Raw genomic sequence first — 21,361 nt, forward strand, 5'->3', positions numbered from 1 at the left:
GCCTGCCAACATTCAGGATTGTGTGTGTTTGCAGGTGTGTGCCCATCCTTCCAGTCATGTGGATTTCTGGTTGTAGTCCTTACTTTGAAGGCCCAGAGAGAACCTCATTTATTTTGAGCTTCCCAGCATAGTTTGTACAAGATAACCACTTCCTTTGGTTGGTTGAGCAATCCCAGTAAGTCTATTTCAGGGCAAACTTTCCAAGAGGCCTCTTTCTCAGAAAGGCTATACCCAGCAACTCTCTTGCCCTTTTTTTCAGGAGTGATTACTTAATTGGATTGCATGCTAGATGCTGCGAGGAATCCAGAAATGAATCGTACTCAGGCCCTAGCCACAAGGAGCTTATAAACCAGAAAGGGAAATATGATAAGACATACACGTAAATAATGATCATACAAGGTAACATGATGAGGGCAGAAAGAGATACAGATCAGGGACTCTAGGTTCACAAGAAGGAGTCATCGCTTCCAGATGGGGGTATTTAGAGAAGACTTGTGGAGAGATGGCAGTTGAGTTTAACATTGGAGCAATGGCCTTTTCATGATGGACTTCGATTCTTCCCTTTCTAGCTTTGGAAAGTAAACTGTTTTAAAAACCAAATAAATCATGGTAATAGATATTGGGAGTTGAGATTCCTTCTAGCAACAACCATGCAATATTTCACCTGATCCTTAAGTCAGGGAGTCTTATTCAAGGATTTATAAAGTAATTAATGAACATGAATATTAAATCTAACATCAATAATGAATTAAATCTGGGCAATTCTATCTTGCATTTTTCATAAGAGTGATTTAAGCAAATGTAGCTTGGCCTTAAGGCAGTTTTGTCCCTGTCAACTAACTGTATATAAATAGCTTTACCCCATGATAGAGGTAGCAATTTAAAATGGAATGAAGAGAATCGTGGAAATAAGTCTCTTTCTTACTATTAATTACATGCCTTCTCTTGCCCTGGCTGGTGTGGCTCAAATGGATTGAGGACTGGCCTGTGAACCACAAGGGTGCCAGTTTGATTCCTAGTCAGGGCACGTGCCTGGGTTGCAGGCCAGGTCCCTGGTGTGGGAGAGGCATCCACACATTGATGTTTCTCTCCTCTTTCTCCCTCCCTTCCCCTCTGTCTAAAAATATATATACTTAACATACATACTTTCTCTCATCATCCTAGAAGATGAACCTAGCATATTTTCCATGGGCTGTAGATGTTATAAATAGGCTACTTCTGTAGCAAAATCAATTTTGCTACAATTAATATATTAATTATTAAAATAAGTGATGAGATTAAGGCTGCTTTATATTTTTTAGCTTTGGGTGTTTGGTGAGCAAAAGCTGTTTGTGTTTATGATTGTAATGTTACATTGTGCTTTTGGTCAGGAAATGTTGAGGACATCAGTTTGTTTTCCTGAAATCTTTGACTTGAGGTTTGGTCTGATTTTTAAAGCCTCATCTAAAGACTGGATCTCCTTTAAGGAAAGCCCTTTGAATCAAAGTACTCGTTAATAGTCATAATTTGTGTCCTTCCGGTAGGTATTAAAAGAATTAGCTACTAATCATCTCTGTGCAACGATGCTTGAAAACATGCTCCAAACCTTTTTTATCTCTTTCCTCGTGACAGGATCTTCTGTCCCCGATGAGAGTATCTTTGAAGTCAGGAATTTATAAAAAGAGGTTTCTGGATGGAAAGATCATAAAAGCTATAACTCTAAATCCAAAGCTCAAATGTAACTTTGTTTGCAAATTTAACCTAATGTAAAGAACCGTCAGAACTTTCCGAAGAGGGAACAGAATGCCTTACCTACCAGTAGGCCAATTTCCCAGAACTGGAGAGGGAGGATCTCAGACGTTTGCTGAGTGACCAGTGGGGGGGCGGGGGGGGGCTTGTGAGGGGCTGGGCAGAGGCCGAAGTAGAGCCTTGAGCAGAGGGGTGGGCCTGGGTGGCTCCTAATGACTTTTTTTTCAGTCCTAAACGTCTGTGAGGCAGTAAAACATAAGGACATTTTTACTTACGTACTTTTTTTGTATTATCCATTTGTGATTATCTAATACAGATAGGACTCTCAGGTTAAAAAACTTAATCTTTAATTAATTTTTGAGTTTCCAGAAATACTTAACTTTGGTTGTGTACCTACCCGTGGCCATGCCCACATTCCAACGGTGTGTGCCCTGAGCCGGCCAACGTCCATTGGGGGTCTCCTCACAGCGACTGCCCCTGTGTTTGGGGACTGATTGCGCCAAGATGTCCTCAGCTGGGGCAGTGTGAAATTTAATAGTAGACTGTTCACAGATGGTTTTAAGTGTTTTTTGAATTGTGCACTTTTGTAATGGTTGTGAGAAGAGATCACAGGACAACCAGAAGTTGTTAACGATTTTATAAATCTAACGGATGTTTACACTCAAATAAACCCACTCATTATTAGCAAGTATCTAAGGTATCACACTGGTCATGTGTGTATTCCTCCTTTGACTGTAGCAGTTTGCCTGGCAGACTTTACTAAGATCAGGCCTGTCCACAGATCTGTACAATGAAAGACTTGAAGTTTTTTAATAATTATTTTCATTTGTAGAAAGATTTTTTATTTGCCCCATTTTATAAAAGATTAGCTTCTCTCTTCATTGTCATGACTACCTTGTAAGACTCTACTAATAAAATAAATAAGCTTCTCTAGGTTTCTTCTCAGTGCATCGGAGAGAGTAGTGCGCAGGCTGCGTGCATACGGTGATAAGTGAAAATGTGATGGGAGCTGGGTGGGGAGGGCCTAGTTAGTTATTTAGGACTCAGGATTTTATCTAGTCATCTCCAAATGTGATTCAACGCTTCACTTTAATTCCCTCCAGAAACTCTAAGATCATATTACTTCCTAGTACTTGGAGTTCCCGTTGATGTATAGAGCTTCTTGTAGGCCTCCAGCACTAGAAATTGGCTCCAAACCTTTTCCCATTACATCATCACCCACTTATGTCATTACACCAGAGTGAAATCTGCTTTGAAGATTGTACTCTTGTTTTCCTTCCATTGCTTTTCATTTCATCATTTCCTTAAGAAGGAAAAAGAAGAGAAAAAAAAGCAGAGACCTCTAGGACAATCCCAGGCAAACATTTAAGAGTGAATCAAACATCCTCACAGTTTAGACTTAGATTTATCAGCCTTTATACTGGTGTGTATCCTCATGGAGCCTGGAAAGTAACATGTTTGGCCGTGTGACACCTGCTTTGGTGCCTCTCTTTCAGCTCTTCAGAAGTAGTTCTTAATGACTTACATAGCTCTCCACCAGCATCCTGTTAGTGGCATTGTTAAACCTTTTCAGATAATTTCTCAGAATAGAAATTCTTAGGACATCACTAAGTGTCTAGTTCTTTGTTTTTGATTAAATTGTTTCTTGCATTTAACTAGTTGCCAGATAAGCTTTTAAGCCATCTGGAGTTTTTTACTTTTCTCCCCTGTAAGTCTTTTATGACATTATAATATTATCTACAGTTGTAACTGATGTAGGGATCCTGACTGATCTTTCTCCCCCATCACAAAGCAGTTAACCGAACACAGGTTCTGACTCTCTTCTTTCTATCCTACATTTAATTTCCCATTGTTGAAAAGTTGAATGAAGTAGTGAAAACATCTACAGGGAAAGCTATAAATGCCTGGGCGGAAAGCCTGACTTGATTGTTATGTCTAATGCGCCTCGTGCATGTGCTTGTTTCCAGTGGTCAGCATGTCCACAGAAGGCGGATTCGGCGGCACCAGCAGCAGCGATGCCCAGCAGAGCCTGCAGTCCTTCTGGCCTCGCGTCATGGAGGAAATCCGGAACTTAACAGTGGTAAGAAAGAACGAGAAACTTTTAAAGGGTGTAAAGAGCTGTGAGATGGGCGACCAAAACTTAGACTAAAACATGTTTAATCTCAAGCACATTTACGAAGGCATAATTCATTCCTGACCTTTGGGTAGGGAACTGAACAAAATATACTTGACCTTAGGTGAGGTGACTCGGTACGAGGGTTTTTTTTTTTCACATCTCAGTGACTTTCCTTAGGCATGTGGGTTCATACTGGGTGCTTTGACTTGGAGGTAGTTTGATGTGAGACTTACCTTTTAAAGAATGCGGAGAAGCAGAGCTCTAGCTTTTCTTCAGTAGCTTCAGCTCATTTCTTAGGCCCAGTTTAGAGGCCCCATCAATTTCTAGGGCCTGGTGAAAACTGTTGGGCAATTTTTTTGACAACAGATCTGTTCTGAGCAGTCACTCTTTCCAGGTTTTAAAAGATACACCTACGTCCCTGGCTGGTGTAGCTCAGTGGATTGAGTGTGGGCTGCGAACCAAAGTGTCGCAGGTTCGATTCCCAGCCAGGGTACATGCCTGGGTTGCAGGCCATAACCCCCAGCAACCGCACATTGATGTTTCTCTCTCTCTCTCTCTCTCTCTCTCTCTTTCTCTCTATCTCCCTCCCTTCCCTCTCTAAAAGTAAATAAGTAAAATCTTAAAAAAAAAAAGATATACCTACGTTAGGGTTTCTCAGCAGCAGCATTATTGATATTTTAGGCCAGAATAATTCTTTGTTGTGGGGGCGGTCCTGTGCATTGTAGGATGTTCAGCAGCATCCTTGGCCTCTACTCACTAGATCCCTACCTCCTGACAGGTGTGACGACCAAAAACATCTCCAGATGTTGGTAGATGTCTCTTGGGAGCTAAAATCATCCCCTGTTGAAAACCACTGACTTAAAAGGATCAAATATAACCCTGATTTTGAGGCTCTTACAATCTATCAAATCATTGATAGATAGGTAGTAATCATTGACTACAATCATTTTTTCAATAAGTATCTATTAAATACTTACCGAGTCAGGCACAGTGATGAGTCTGAAGCAGTGAAAGTGCTGTGGGAGCACGGGGGACATCAGGCTTGTTTCTCCCTGGTCGAGTTAGGGAAGCTTTAATTAAAGGGGACATTTTATTGGGTCCTGTTACATTAGTACGCATTCACCAGATGGAGAGGATGGGAGAGTATATTTTCAGCAGAGAGAACCATCATCTGTAAAGGCATGGGGGCCCAGAGGGGAGTGCCTTCTGTGTAGAGGACCAGTCAGAAGTTCAGAGTGGCCGGAGGTGACTGGGGGTAGTAGGGTGTGGGGTAGGATTAAGGATATAACAGTGGTAGCAGGAGGTGAGACAGGCCAGAGTTAGAATCTTTTCAGAGTACGGCGTCATGTCCTTAACAAAGAGAGAATGTTCCATTTGGTGTCATTTCAGCAAATTCTGAAGGAGCTCTCTGGTTAGATGTGTCATTCTCACTCTGGAGATGTTAGCATCCTGGCAGAGCAGACACTGGGTCCCTTCCTAATGTAGAACTGATGTTATAAATTTCTTAGAATTATTGGCTTTTAACCTCTGACATACAAGGTCAGTTTATTTGCTCACTTAGCAATACTTATTATGCACCTACTATGGCTACGCTTCTGTGTATAGTTTCTGTGGATCCAGTAGTGAGCCAGCCAGACAGGATCACTGCACTCACAGAACATAAATTCTGGTGGGGGAGACAGACTGTAAACAAGTAATGAATGCATAAAATAAAATAAAATCTCATTGTGATTAATGTCCACTGACTTCAAGGATAAAAAACTAATTCATATTTTGGATATACCTGTAGGTCATGTTCTTTTATACGGGAGATTTTCAGAAGTTGAACTTGGTTTGGCCTTTCTCAGAGTGGCCTGTTTACATGTAGATTCCCAACGAAAAGTCATTGTCTCTCTTCCTCAGTCTGAAGGTGGTGGTTTATCCGTACTGTCACTGTCTCAGATATAAAAGAGGGGAGGAAAAAATGAAATGATCAAATCATTAGTGGAGTCTTTTATCCATATTTTAAGGGGATAATCTCCTGGGTAAGCTGATCAAGTTTCAGTGCTGGGGTCAGCCTGGTGTATGGTGTAAACCTGGCGCCCTCCCAGGGTTGGGGTCAGGCCAGTACAGCAGGTCCGTATTCCAGCTGAGCATAGGCACAAATCCAGACTCAGGTAAGTGGCCTGAGAAACTTGGGAGGTCCAAGCCCAGCACTTAACTTTTTTATATTTTGTTGGGCTTTGATTTTTTTTTAATTGTGGTAAAAACACACAAAATTTACCATTTAAAAAAGTACAATTCAGTAGTGTTAAATATATTTACATTGCTGTGGACCGTGTCTCCAGGACTTTTTCATCTTGTAGAACTGAAACTCTGTACCCATTAAACAACAACTGTCCTTTCCTCCTCTTCCCAGCCCCGGGTAACCCCTGTTCCTCTTTCTGTTTCTACGACTTTTACCCGTCTTCAGTACCTCATATATGTGGAATCGTACGGTATTTGTCTCTTTATGACTGGCTTATTTCACTATTTCACTTAGCATAATGTTCTCAAGGTTCATCCATGTTCTAGCATGTGACTGGATTTCTCTCCTTCTTTAGTCTGAATAATACTCCATGTATACATGTGTGTGCTGCATTTTATTTGTCCATTCATCTACCTCTCCCTGTGGCACATGAAAGCATCTGCTTCTCTGTCTGCACCTCCGTTGCGTAACGTTGCCAGATATTTCAGTCTTTGGTCTGCGCCTTTCCAGAGCTCAATAGCACTTAGAACCAGACTTCCTCAGATATGTCAGAGCCTCTTAGGTTGACATCATGTGTCTAACCGATTTTTTAAAAAATCCCTATGTTTAAACTATCCAAACATGAATAAAACTTATAAGAATATTCATAAGGTGTTGTGGTCTCTAAGACTGGGACAAAGATTGTTCTAAAAACAAGTAATTGAAGTTGGCTAGGTGATACATGTTACATGATGTATTGGAAATACTGGACCTAGTCATTTTGGTCTGAGTTCTGCAAAAGCAATTTATCTTTCATCTCAGCGTGGCCATCACGCTCTCTTCACTCGGCAATTGTGCATAAATCCAGGTGGTGTTCAGCTGGAATTGAAGTTAGTTAAAATCATACAAAAGTGATTGTGCACTAGGGTGTTTGCGTAAAGTTCTGTCTTCCTGCTCAGCAGAGCTCTGAAAACAGTAATTGACAGGCTTTTTGGTGTTGAATTTTATCCCTCTAGACCTTTGAAAGTGGGCAAGAAAAAGCTAAGTTTGTTTTTTAGGGGTGGGTAGGGTGGGAGGCATTTCTTTTTGAATCTTAAAAAGAAAAATCTAATCTTCCCCTTATTCCCTGCATCCCATTCAGCTTTTTGTTAGCTGTAATATAACTCCTAGGTCACTTTCTTTTATTTTCCAGTTACATCTTCTCATCTTCAGTGCCTCCAGATTGGACAACGGCATTTCTAGTATTACAGTCAGATAACCATTTAAAGGTTTTATTTATTAATTTTAGAGAGAAGGGGAGGAAGGGAGAAAGAGAGGGAGAGAAACATTGGTGTGCGCCTCTTGCACTCCCTCAGCTGGGGACCTGGCCCGCAACCCAGGCATGTGCCCTATTGCGATTCGAACCAGCAACTGTTCAGTTTGCAGGCGGGAATTCAATCCACTGAGCCACATCAGCCAGGGTGCGGTCAGATAACCATTTAAACAGGAACTTGGTGGTGAAGGTCCATGGATTGTTACAAAACAGGTCCTGTGTTTGAGCTCTTCCTGTAGAGCAGTGCTTCTCAAACTTCATTGTCTAATGAACCACGTGAGAATCTTGTTAAAAATACAGATTTTGATTGAGGAGGTTTGGAACAGAGCTTGAGATTCTGCATTTCTTCGGAGTTCCCAGGTGAAGCCATTGCTGGTCCAAGGACCCCACTTTGAGTAGCAAGGCCTTAAAAAGCAGCAGTAGCCTTTAACCCTCATAGTCACCAGGGGAGTTTTCAAAAAATGTGATGCCAGGAATTCCTGGTTCAGTTAGTCTGTGGTAGAGCCAGGCATCTTGTTTCCCCAATGTTCCTGGTGATTCTGACATGCGGCCTTGGTTGAGGATCGCGGCCTTTGGGAGCACTGGGATCGCCTGATGCAATAAACCTGGGAAAAGGTGTCTCATCAGTATTTGAAACTCTGAATGCTCTTTAGTCCAGCCTGAGAACCACAGGCTTTTCTTTGGCTTTGAACTCTCACTGAGTGAATTCAGACCTTTTGAAACTCAGTAGTTTCCAATGGCATCATTTTTAATGCAGTTCTCTGGTTGTGGTCAGGAGCACAGAGATGTTCTGAGAGAGAATCTGCTCTTACACCTCACTGATAACACTACCAAGAGTAGAGAGTCAGTCTGTCTCAGTTCTTCCACATGGTTCGGCGTCAGGAGCAGAAGTAAAATGTTCTTCACATCAGTTTAGGGTTGTCACTGACCAAGGGGGTATTGACCTGAAAGCCAATTTAGTGGACCTCAGTCTACTGACAGTGAAGGGCTCCCCGCTCTAGTAAGCTTATCGTAAACCCTTACATGTGACTGGGCTCTTGTCAGTAATAATGAACCACACACATGCACACACATCTGAAGATCTACTTTTCACACACTGCTCCTTGAGAGCTCAAGGTTTGGGGATTATGAGAAAGTTTCTCACAAAAGAAAGGGTTGGGGTGAGGCTTAGAACTGAGCTTTCTATAAATTTCTGTCTTGTTTTATGCCTCTCCAAGGTGGGAATGATATAATCTCTTTATCCTTGACCCTTTTGTGTTGCTTTTGATTAAAGACTAGTCTTGTAGGAATTCTAAAAGTGGTATTTTACTTTTTCAAGTTGAGAAGGGAGGTTTTTTTATCTACCAGCTTTGGGCTTTGGTTAAGCAATCTTGGACCACTCTTGTGGAAATTGTATTCAGTCAGCAAGCCAATGACAGCAGACTTGCAAGAGAACCAGATCTTATGGTTGTAATCTTGTGCTGTGTGTGCCACCCTGGGAGGCCTTCCGAAGGAATTGTCGTCCCCAGCATTTTCTCTGGCATTTCTGTTTCACACTGTCATTTTCTGTGATATGCCACATGAGGAGGAAGACCAGTGACCGATTCTGTAGTTAAATTTTTTTTTAATCCCTTTAGGGTCTGGCCTCAATCCAGAATTTTCTTTCCTGTTGCTCCCCTTTACACTGAGGTCATATATCTAAAATTTAAATGGGCCCTGTTTTCTGTGTCCCTGTGCTGCTGTGCACACGGTTCTCTCTGTCTGAATAACGGCATTCCCATACTTCTTCAACACGCAGGTTTGTAGCATCCCTTAGACGCGGTCCAGACGCCGTCCCCTCTGTGGAACGTTGGCCCGTTCTCCTGCTCTCTCTAACTCCTCACTGTCAGCTGGCTGTTTTCTTTGTCCCTGAGGGATTTTACACCCCCGGTCTAGTATAGCATAGAGGACCATAATGTTTTTATGTGACAGTTTCTAAAAATTAAATTATAGACCTTTCAAAGGTAAGAATGGACTTGTATCTTTCACATAGTAGTAGGTATTGTATTAGTTGAGTTACATGAATGAGTAAATGAAAGAGGAAAAAAAAATAGAATAGAAAGAACGTGTCCTGCTCTCTCCTTTTGGTAAAATTTTAATAAACCGGACTTCTAAACCTCTGCCACTTCAGGGTTGGTTTTAGTAAGGGCTTCTTGGAAAATGTTGACATCTAATTTGGAGAAGGAAAAGATGAAAAATTGGTGTTGGAAGTTTGTAGAGGTGAGTGGTGGCCAGTAGCCAAACAGCTTGTAGCCAAACAGCTTGTTGGGTGTGCATGGGCAATGAAACGTCTCGGTGTGCATTGTATCCTACTGGTTGCTCTTCCTTCTGTAGTCATAAAAGGGATTCTGGAAAGGCTGTTTATGTTTTTCCAAATACCCCCTTCTTTGACATTAATTGAGGTATTCTGTTGGTCTTGGAAAAGAAAGTTCACTTATATATGTTAATTATACCAAATCTCAAATAATAGCTGCTCTTTCCATAATGTGATGATGCAACTTCCCAGGTGAGAATATTGGGTTTGGTGAGTTACATTTCAGACCACTTACAGAATCAGTCATTTGACACCTTGTCCCAACAGGGATTTTGCTGATTTTAGCTAATTTCTTCCTTTGCACCTTTCTTTTCATTGCAGTTCCTAAACCCAGAATTGATTTTTATTTCTAGAATTGCATCCATTATTGGGCATGTGTTGAAATACCAGTAGTATCAAAATAAAACAAAAAAGAGTTTAATTGCAAATAATCGAGTAGTGCTGATTAAAAAGCCCTTTCCTAAATCCTTTGCACAGTACAGTTGGTGTGGTTTTCCCCCAGCCCAGTTTTGTTTGTTAAGAAAAAAACCAATATGTCGGGGCTATTCTAGAAAGCCAGCTGATGAACTCACCTTTGCCTTTCTTCCATACTCTTCTACTGGGTCCCCACACCCCACGCCAGTTTTGGACACAAGCCCTTTGCTGCTGTGATGGGAAAGGAGCTCTTTCCCGAGTTTTGGTGTCAGGTTAGTGCAAAGGTTAGAAGTAGCCAGGTCACACTGGCTGAAGAGAACTGTGGTCACTGTGGCGGGGTACTGCTGGCACTCGCCCTTGTAATCCCCGAAGAGGAAAGAGCCGACAGCTTAGAGGAATGGATGCCCCTGAGGCAAAAACCTCATTTTGATCTTCAGATTGCATACTTGTAAACTTTTAGGAAGAAAAACACACTCATAATGTACCTCTATATTGCGCTGGCAAAGAATTGGGTATTGTTTGGGGCTACCTTTCATGAGGGTGCTGTTGGAACCTATCATGAGATTATTCTGAAACCCTTTAATTGTTTAAAGCTCTGCATGGGTGAAGAAGAATTTTGCTCTGGAGCTTGTGTTTTCTTCATTTCATCTGTACCTCTCCTGCCATTTTTCCTAAAAGGAGGAACTAAACCAATCAGTGCTTCATGATGCCTGCCTTTCCCTATTGGTTGTCCCCACCATTTATGCACATTTTGTTACTCATTTCAGAAAGATTTCCGAGTACAGGAACTCCCACTGGCCCGTATTAAGAAGATTATGAAACTGGATGAAGATGTGAAGGTAAATTCACATTCATTTTTATTTATTTATATTGAAGCTAAATTGGGTAGTTACTGCTCATTTCTCTAGAGCTCAAAGTTTAATTAAACAAAAATGAATATATTGCTATTGTTGCTTTTTTATTTGGTTCCTCATAAAATTGTTAAGTGAGCAGAAATTGAACAATTTTAGTTATTACGTGGTGCTTCCCTGAAAATAAGGGATGTCCTCTTTTCTAGATGTTGAAAAGATGCTGAGTGCTTTTTGGATTACCCTGTTCTTCTCAGTGTGTAGTGTAAACATGTAGCATCAAATCAGTAGGACGATGCCATCTTCTGAGCATCTTGTTACAATCTCATTTGTTGGGCTGAGCTCTAAGAAATATTTGATAATGATACTGCATCTGTGAGTTGTTTTACACAAATAATACTCGTGAGAGGGTTTATTTGGAGGTGGCCCTTACTGTATTCCTAGAAGTCCACCACCCAGTACAAGTGTCTCAGAAAAAGAGCCACTCTCGTTCCGTACCACTCAGAACTAACAGTCTCTCGTACTTGTAGAGAGAGCTAACGGGTCACAGCAACTCTCCCTTCTGCTAGCTCATTTCCTCCTTGTGGCAACCCTGTGCGATTTGATAGAGTAAGAATTACTAGTTTCTCTGAGAAAAGCTGTCACAAATTATAATTAACTTTGGAAGGACAAATTAAATGTTTATAAATTAAAGATCAAAGGCATATTACCAGATAAACCTAGAGAACAAAAAAAATTATTAGTTTTGTTTTACAGATAGGAAATAGACAAAAAGGTTAAAGTGCCTCTCCCAGAATCGGAGAACCGATCCCAGTACTCATCTTCTGCTTTCTTAGCTCCAGAGCTCTTCCCGTGGCCCCGTCCTGTGCAGACCGCCTCACCAGGGCTCAGGACCTGTCTGGCTGAGTCTGTTACAGTACTTGAACACTTGCTGTGCTCCAGTCCTTGTGCTGGGTTCTTTTACACATAGTATTATCTCATGTGGTTCCCACAACAGCCCTGGAAGGTTGTCCTCTTTTTTAGTGCAGGCAAAATAAAGCCCAAAAGGATGGGAAGCCAGGGATTTTGCGTAAATTCATTGACTCTCAAACTCACTGTGTTCCCCACAGTTCCTCTCCTTGGGTTATACCCCTTACTTGGATTATATAATTTAAGGCCCTGGGCAAGTTATGACTTCACCTCCCCTAAACCCTAGTTTCTCTAAAAGGCTATCATGAGATTAAGAAAGTGCATGGTGGGTGCTGGATAAATATTCTTTCTCCCTCTTCCCTTCTGCCTGCACTGTCCCTGTTTGTGGGTTTATTTTACCTTGGAATCTCTTGAGGCTTCCACCTCTCATTTTCCAATCCTTGCCCCATGGTCCAGTGGCAGGACATGAGGTGAGGAACAACTAACTGGTTGGAATGACGTGCCAGTGTCTGACGGGGAGGGCCTCTGTCTGTTGCAGATGATCAGTGCAGAAGCCCCTGTGCTCTTTGCCAAGGCAGCCCAGATTTTCATCACAGAGTTGACTCTTCGAGCCTGGATCCACACAGAGGATAACAAGCGCCGGACTCTCCAGGTAATTTTGTGGACTGACATTGGGAAAACTGGGTAAGCAACTGCCTTTGCCTGCCTCTTCTTGCATGGCTTTGGACCAAAGATTCTTCTACCTGAGGCCTCTGCCAAGTTGATATGTGTAACTGGTACCTTCCTCTGCTGTTGGGGGGCAGGCATACCTTATAACCATGATAGTATTTTCCCACCAGGAGTTTTGTTTTAATTAATTTATTTATTTTTAAAGATTTTATTTACTTACTCTTAGAAAGAAGGAAAGAGAAAGAGGTAGAGAAACATTAATGTAAGAGAGTAACATCAATCACCTTGACCACTCCAACTGGGGATCAGGCCCACGACCCAGGCATGTGCCCCAGCTGGGAATCCAACCAGTGGCCTTTCACCTTGTGGGACAAGGCCCAACTGACTGGGCCACACGAGACAGGGCGGCCCCACCAAGATTTTAATTTCCAACTCTCCCATGGTTTTCACAACTCAGTGACTGAACTGTTCATTTGGCAAGCCCTCACTACAAACAGAGGTTGGAGTGACATTTATCTATTTCCAGATGTAAACAATTTCTGGTGGGCAGCCTTGAGAGACTCCAGGAAAGGACAATCCCAGGAAGAATCAGTTTTAGTAACCTCATTAGCCTTTTTGTTCCTTGTCTGCTTTCCTGGGAATCTTTTTCCTCTTCTTTGTTCTCTTTTTATTTTAATCCAGGAAGTCAGCATTTATATTGTATGAAGACCCCTTGGTCCTTGGCCCTAGAGGCTCTTCTCTCACCAGTCAGGCCCTAGCTCTCGAAGGAAAGGCTTTCCAGACGAAAGAGGAAGGGTGTAACTGATACAAGAGAATGACAATATTTTAATAACAAAGTCAAGAAAGTATAGTACTTTGCTGTGTACAGTGCACGCTTTTTTGCCCACATCTTTGAGGGAAAAATAAGGATGCACATTATACATGGCTAATACCTAAAATACCTTGAATCTGTTCTTGTGTTTTGTAATTATTTGTTACATAAAATTTCTTATACCATAATATATTCAAAAATAAATGCTAAAATTCCTTTATAATACAAAAAGCAGGCATCTAAATATACATAAATAAATAATTGAATTAAAAACTTTTAATGAAAGATTTTTTCCCTTAAAGTTTGCATCAAAAACATGGGTGCACATTATATGCGGCAAAATATGGTAAATTATATTTTCTCCTCATTTCCTCTTAACTCCAGTTGAACATGCGTGTATATATTCATTTATTCTACACATACTTATTAAACACCCACAGTGTGCTGAACACGCCGAACACTGTTTTAGGTTCTGGAGATGAATACACAAAACACAAAAATCCCTACCCCTGGGAATTCTACATTCTAGCGCAGGTAGACATTGAGAACTTATTTTATGCTGCCTCGAAGGAAGTCTGTAGATCTAGAGAGCCAGTTGAAGTCACCTTCAAGATCAGTTAAGATTAAAAAGTAAAATGGGCAAAACACTTGAATGGGCACTTCAAAAAGATTCCAAATGACTAGTAAATGTGAAAAGGTGCATAACATTGTTTGTCGCCTGGGAAATACAAATTAAAACCACAGTGAGATACTGGTTTATACCTGTAGAATGGCTAAAACTTTTTTGAAAACCGACAATACCAAGTGTTGGTGAGGAAATGGAATGACAGAACTCATTACTGCTGGTGAGAGTGTAAAGTGCTACAGTCACTTTGGAATACTGTTTGGCACCTTCTAGTGAAGTTAAACTTGTCCCTGCTCTCTGACTTGGCCATTCTGTTCTTAGTTACACTCTCAAAAGTGTGGACATTCTTGTATCAAAACATTCACACCCAACAAGTGAACGCATCAAGAAGTGGAACCACAAATCAGTGTCTCTATGCCTCCCTCCCTCTCTCCCTCGCAAATCAATAAATTAAAAAAATGTATATTCATACCAACCGTATTTATAATAGCCAAAAACTAGAAACAATTCAAATATTCATTTAGATAGGAATATTTAAAAAAATTGTTACATTCTGCCCTGACCAGTGTGGCTCAGTTGGTTGGGCGCTGTCCCACGGAGCAAAAAGTTGCTGATTTGATTCCTGGTCAGGGCACACGCCTGGGTTGCAGGTTCAGTCCCTGATTAGAGCGTGTATGAGAGGCAGCTGCTCGATGTTTCTCAGACTGATGTTTCTCTCCCTCTCTTCCTCCCTCCCTTCCCCTCTCTCTAAAACTAAATAATTAAAATCTTGAAAAAATAAAATAAAAATTTTACATATTCATAAAATGAATTACTGTTCAACAATAAAAGGAAAATTGCTGATCTATACAACAACATGGATGAATATAAAAAATACTAGTCAAGCAAAAGAAACTAAAGAAAAAGATGACATAGCACATGATACCGTGTACTGCCCATGATGATGGAAGTCAGAATTGTGGTTGCTTCAGATTGGGGGTGTGGGTAATTGGCTGGGAAGGGATTCAGGGAAACTTTTTATGTTCTTATCTGAGAGGTAGCTGCCTGGGTGTATTATATTTATTAAAATTCATCTAGCTGTGTACTTAAGATTTCCGTATTTTACCGTATATGAGTAATAATTCAGTAAAATATTGGCACTTAAAAAGGCAAAATAAAAATGTTAAAAAGACCAATTTAAATATATTTATGTTCCCAAAATACTGTAGAACACTTTGGTGTATGTTTGGAGATGATGATTATTCCCCCCCTGCCCCCATTCCATCCTTAGATGAGCTGTGTAGATAGCTTCGAGTAGGTGACATCATCAGGAATGTGATACTATATTGTACTAATTGTAAATAAGTCCTGGCAGCTTTAAGGCGTGCCCTGCTTCGGTAGCATGGGTTTATCATCAAGCTGGTGGTTGGCAAGAATGGTGGACTAGAGTTTTGCATTTCAGTGGCATGGGGCCATCACAGAGACAAGGAAAGGAAAAAACAGAAAATTTCCATCCCCTCCTCTTTAGTCTGATGAGTCACCTTCTCTGAAGATGTGATATGTGGAGGCCGCTAAGGATTTCTATTAGTGAGTTGACATTTCCCCCCCAGCATTTGATAATGAAAAACTTCAAACATAAGCAAAGTTTACAGTGAATGCCTGTACACTCATCACCCGGACCTGACCATTAAAATTTTACTGCTTTTATCCCCGTATCTATCCCTCTGTCCATCAAGTCATCTATTTTTAAATGAATTTCAAAGTTTACTTTCCCCGAAATACTTGAATGTGCGTATCACTCACTAGAGTTCATTCTTTTTTCTGTTTTTTTCTTTTTCTTTAAAATGTTTATACAGTGTTAGTATGTTGGTTTTTAGTAAAAAAAAAAATCCTTTAATTTTATTATGTAAAGGAAGTGCGTGTCACTTTTAGAAGCCCGTTGGCGCAGGCCTCGATTTCCGAGTCGTTAGTCAGCCGACTCCCATGTTCTCTGCCCACCTGAGCCTCTGTTCTGGTACCTTCAGAGTTCCAGTGTTTATATCATGTTAAACAAGATTTGAGCCATGGATTTAACATTACAATTTTGAATTTCAAAATAAAAAGTATAGTAATACAGATCAGTTACTAGAAAATAGTGCAAAAAGTTATTGAATTAGGATTTCAGCCAGGAAATTCAAAACAGATTTTAACTACTTACGAACCAAAGAGGCAAAATATTATTCAGTGCCTTCAAAATGTTATTAGAGTGAATGATAGCCTAACCTTGCTAACACATAATTACCAGAACCCTGTCCCTTGAGGTTGCTAGATCTGTACAGATTTAGCTGGAGGACCATGATCTAACTGTCTTGGGGAGGACCTTGGGGCAGAACCCAGCAGAGGCAGTAATAGTTGGATCTGGTTTGTAGAGCATGAGCTGAAGGTAGTTCTATTTTGTCAATTTTGTAGATGTCTTGCCCACAAGTGTGATCATTTGAGGTTTATGAGAGTTTGGCTGCGCTTATTTCAGCTGTAGACTTGGCCATGGGTACTCAGTTTGGCTTAGAAGTCATCGTCTTGTCTTACTTGTAGCTTGGAAGGTATAAAGCCCGGTGAACTACTTTCTCCCCAGGCTAATTTTTCACCTTGCTTTTCTTTGTTACAGAGGAATGATATCGCCATGGCAATTACAAAATTTGATCAGTTTGACTTTCTCATCGATATTGTTCCAAGAGATGAACTAAAACCTCCAAAGCGTCAGGTGAGCTGGGAAGGCATTGCTGCTACTGCTGACTGAAGAGCACCTTGCGTGTGGGTGTCAGATGACGCCCCTTTCCTCTCTCAGCACAAGTCATTGCTGTTTCTTTTGCTTCTCCTTCTCTAGACCAGATCCATCCTTAACATCTCCTTCTGTTACTCATTTATGGATACTTTTAACTCAATGCTGCTGAGGTGGTATTTCAGTGAAAATAGGCAGTGAAAATTAAAGACTTTGGTTATAAACAGTAAAGTGAAGCTCATTTCAAGGTATCCTAGGAAGTGTATCAGAGTTCATCTGGGATGGGCAAACATGCTCAGTGAGGTACAGGTCTTAGATTTTTCAAGAACCAGCCTCTCTATGCGCACAGTGGTGTTTGGAGTGAGTGGACGTGGGTTTTCTCCTACTCTTGGTTGTGGTTCTCCATGTAGTGCTCTGGCTACACAATAGAGTTACCTGCTAGGCTTTAAGAAAGTGCCAGTGCCCAGGCTCCACGCCACACCAGCTGAATCAGAACCTGAGATGGGGAGGCCCTGGCATCGGGCTTTTTAAAGCTCCCCAGATGCTTTTAATGTGCAACCAAATTTGAGAACCACCACTTAAGCCGTTTTCTGAGCAGTCACTGGAAAGAATGTAAATGTCTGTCTGCCTTTCCCTCGCTTCTGCCCGTCCCTCTCCAAAGGTCACACCAGCTATTTTTTCAGTACTTCGGGTGTGTAAAGCTCTTAATTGTGATTGTAATAGACCCCTCTCCTGAATAACTCATTGTTTCAGGCACACAGATTGCATGACTCACCAGGTGTAGTGGAGATACTTGGGGAACAGTGGCAGAGTTTGGCAGGAGCAAAGCTGGGCCTTACTCTGCTTGCTTTGTTTTGTTAATACAATTTTAAGTGGTTTTAATGAATTATTTCATAGTACATTATCCTCAGAAACAGAATCATTCTCTGATTCCCATGCTGTCTCATATTAATAATCAGTCAGAAAGTGTGGGAGAAGTGGGCGTCTTAAAGGACATCTGTAATCCTGACCCTTTGGATTAGCTAGCCCTCTGTCACCTCCTTACTAAAGCAGGGAGCCTCACTGCGTCTCCGTTCTTCCTGGGCAGTCTTTGCTACTGTAAACATCCTTGACTGGAAGCTGTAAGGTGTTCAGAGGAGCTTTCAGTCGGATGTTTACAGCGGCAGGCTGCCACGGTCGTCCCTGGCTGCGCATCGCCTCTGAAACATTGCAGGTCAGTGCCCATGGGCTCCATTCCTCCTCTTGGGGTGTGTCCCTCCTCTCTGAGAAGTCACTCTGACAAGAACTCAGACCATTTCTCATCCTGCAAAACAAATGATACGACACACACGCTTCCTTGCTGGAATTTGTTTCAGGAGCCCCCTTCAAAAGCAAGGGGGTGAGATCTCTGACAAAATCAGGCCTGGCTCCTGCTCCTTGTGCTAACTCCTGCTTGTTCTCTGTGGGCTGCCTGTTGAACCAGTTGGCTGAAGAGAAGGGTCATATCCTGTCCCTTTCTCCCAAGTCCTCAGTACTTGGCTCTCTTAGGGTGTCAGACAGCTCCTTGTTCCATCCTACTCTGACTCAAAATGCAGTGATCCGTTTCTTTAAAGTGTGTCTGGCTGCAGCAGCTCCTTGCTGTCTGGATTTAGTTCTTTGTAGGTATTCAAGCCATTGATTGGCATCCTATTCGGGATAGCTGCTGCCTGGCCTTTGAAAGGTTAAGATTGCTGAAAAGTGGTATGAAGTTCTAAGGCACTTTTAATCTTCTGTGGACATGGTTTTCCCAAGCTCCAAATTGGCTGGCATCTCCTTAAGTCCTTGAAAAAGCACCCATTCTCCAAAATTCACCCTTTCTGAAGGAGGCAGCAGTTCACTCTTGATACCGAAGCGACTATGCTTTTTTCCAGTCTGGGGCTGGCTGCACTACACTATAGTGATGGCCCTAGGAGGGGATGCAGCTCGTCCTCTGGCTTCGTTAGTCAGTCTCCACTTCTGAACACATTCCAAGAGCAAGCCCTCTGGCCAGGGAGGCCATTGCTAAAGCTGGGCAAGTGCCCTGTTCTGGATTGATCCAGCCATCCCAAGATGGTTCTAGCACTTGGGATGACATTCCCCTGCTGGGAGAAGGAACTAGTTGCAAATGTTGAGTTGGGGATCTAAGGCCCTTGGCTTCTCAGAGGTGCTTAGGAATTTCTCTTGTTCTTTGGAGAAGAACGTAAAAACTATTTGAAAGCAGAAGGTAGTTGAGGCCTGACTTCTAGCCCACTAAAGCTATGAGTTGAAAGTTCCTGCCCATTAAAATACCATTTTCTCTTCACCCATCTCTTTAAACCAAGCATAACCATTCCCTTGCTAGCTTGACCTCCATTGGCCGAGTGAAAATTCGTAATGCTGAAGAACCTCAGGTCTGCCTCCTCCCATTCCAGTGACTGGAGCATAGTTGTGCCCTCCTGACAGTGCAGACCTAGGCAGCTCTGCATGACTGAGCGTCCTGGATGTTGCCTGGTTCATACGTTAGGAGGCTGCGGCAAGCAGCATGGGAGGGTCTCCTACAGCTTTCGGCAAAGGGGCGTTTTGGCTTCTGAAAGGGGTATTTAAAGGGTTTACTTTTTTAAAAAAAAGATTTTATTTGTTTACTTGTAGAGAGAGTGAAAGGGAGGGAGAAAGACAGAGAGCGAAACATCAATGTATGAGAGATACATCAATCAATTGGTTGCTTCGCCCCCAACTGGGGGCCTGGCCCGCAACCCAGGCATGTGCCCCAGCCGGGAACTGAACCTGTGATCTTTTTGTTCACAGCCAGGGCTCAATCCACTGAGCCACACCAGCCAGGGCTAAAGGATTTGCTTTTTGACAAAGAAGACCATACTCACTTACAGATCAGCTGCAGTCAGGGATAGCTGGATACAGAGCAATCACAGGTCAGGGCTTGGAAACGCCGGTGTCTCCTACCCGCTGACTGGGGTGGGGGTGAGGCTGGGGGTGGAGTGGCTCTCATCTCTCTCTACCGTCTCATCACCCAGGAGCCTTTTCAAGTTACGTGTGGGCTTCAGTGATGATGTTTTTTATAAAATGGGAAGGGAGATCTCAATGGAAAACATTGAACTCTTTTCAAGAGCTTTGAAAAAGAGCAGTTCCTTGGCTAAGGAGGCTGTCGGTGTTTTATCCCTGCCATAGCCAAGATCTAGTTGACAAGACTGACTTTTATTTATAACGGCAAGAAGTTGGAGTCAAAATGGAGGTGACATCGTCACAGTCAAGTTGTTCTGGGAGCTGAGACCTAGATGAAACTAAAAGGGACCTCCTCTTCTGCCTCAGCACGATCACATTCAGGTTTCACACTGTCTGGGTCTGAAGTACAGAATGCATTAGCCTAAAAAGTTGGTAAATGTTCGGGCACCAGCACAGGAACCTGGCAGGTCACAAGTATTCTTCCTCGGCTGGGTAGACGCTCATCAGGGAACTTGGTCATGCAGAGACCCAAGTTTCTCAGAGGCCAGATACCTGGCAGTTTTAGTTTTAGTACCTGGGCCCCCCAGTCACCAGGCAAACAAAAGAACACCCAGCTCTGTTCCACAGGGGACGCGAGCTTCTTCCTGCGCTAGACCACAAGATCCTAGAGGCAGCAAAGAGAGTTTAGGGACTCCTTTTCTCTTGGTAATATCTGTTGTGTTCGAGAGACTTTGTCCTACTATCAACTTGAGTTTAAAAAAAGTACAGGCATACCTCGGAGATATGGGGGGTCAGCTCTAGACCACCACAATAAAGTGAGTACAGGCATCCTGGAGATACTTCGGGTTTGATTTCAGACCACTAATAAAGCAAATGTCTCAGTAATGTGAGTTGTAATTGTTTCACTGGTGGAGGGTCTTGCCTTCAGTTTGTTTAAAAAACCTGAACACCTGGAAGCACAACAGAGTGAAGCACAATAAAACGTCGTGTGCCTGCACTTTCCTGTCTCTGACTGTCTGCCTGGCTCTGTGAGTCCCTTCCCGCTCAGCAGGCGCTTACTGGGTGCCTGTAAGGGAATGAATAGCTGGGGCAGTGGAGAGCAAGAGAGAGCTAGGCTTTGCCCTCGTGGGGCTTCCGTTCTACCAGGGAAAGCAGTGACTTTGATAAGCAAGGACAAAACATGTAATGAGGAAAGGGCTGGAGCACAGATTACAGCCCCTAACCTAATGAGGGGATGAGGTCAATACCAGCTTTGTGAGTGTCACTTGGGGGAGCTTTGAGGCGGGCCACAGGGTCTCTATACCTTGAAGAAGTATCTTTCCCTATTTCTTTGAACCTGGCAAATTTGGTCCAGAACAAGGGAGTGAGTAAATTTAGCTGTTTTTTTTTTTGTTTGTTTGTTTGTTTGTTTTGCTCAGCCAGCCCAAGTTGTATGTTTCTGTTGTTTTTGTTGTCCCAGGCAGGGTCACCGTGTGTCACAGGGCCCTCCGGAGCAGATGCCGATCTCTGTCAGTGGTCAGGGCCGGCCGACCCTGGACCCTCAGGCTCTAACCATGCCGTAGTGCGTGTAAACATCCTACACTCTCAGCTGTGAGCTCAAGGTGGCTGGGAGAGGGTTGTTTACTCCTTCTGCCATGGAAAACGTCAGCTGAAGAAGGAACAGTCTCTTCACCGGGCAGATCGGACAGAATGCGACCTCCCTAGTCAGCCAAGGCGGCAC

At 42.5% G+C, this 21,361-nt stretch overlaps 1 protein-coding gene across 6 annotated transcripts in view; it reads left to right on the forward strand.

Moving 5' to 3' along the window:
• NFYC (nuclear transcription factor Y subunit gamma) overlaps positions 1 to 21,361 on the forward strand; it is a 66,489-nt gene that overhangs the window by 32,457 nt on the left and 12,671 nt on the right. For all 6 annotated transcript variants that reach the window (XM_045859083.1, XM_045859081.1, XM_045859080.1 and 3 more), the window contains 4 exons: positions 3,696 to 3,808; positions 10,876 to 10,947; positions 12,404 to 12,517; positions 16,594 to 16,689. In XM_045859083.1, coding sequence (XP_045715039.1) covers positions 3,704 to 3,808; positions 10,876 to 10,947; positions 12,404 to 12,517; positions 16,594 to 16,689 — 387 coding nt within the window. In that variant the 5' untranslated portion in view covers positions 3,696 to 3,703. Of the gene's footprint in view, positions 1 to 3,695; positions 3,809 to 10,875; positions 10,948 to 12,403; positions 12,518 to 16,593; positions 16,690 to 21,361 lie in introns of those variants that run through there.

The sequence above is a fragment of the Phyllostomus hastatus genome, unplaced genomic scaffold (assembly GCF_019186645.2).
Source record: "Phyllostomus hastatus isolate PE091 unplaced genomic scaffold, TTU_PhHast_1.1 phas_scaffold_182, whole genome shotgun sequence".
Lineage (NCBI taxonomy): Eukaryota > Metazoa > Chordata > Mammalia > Chiroptera > Phyllostomidae > Phyllostomus > Phyllostomus hastatus.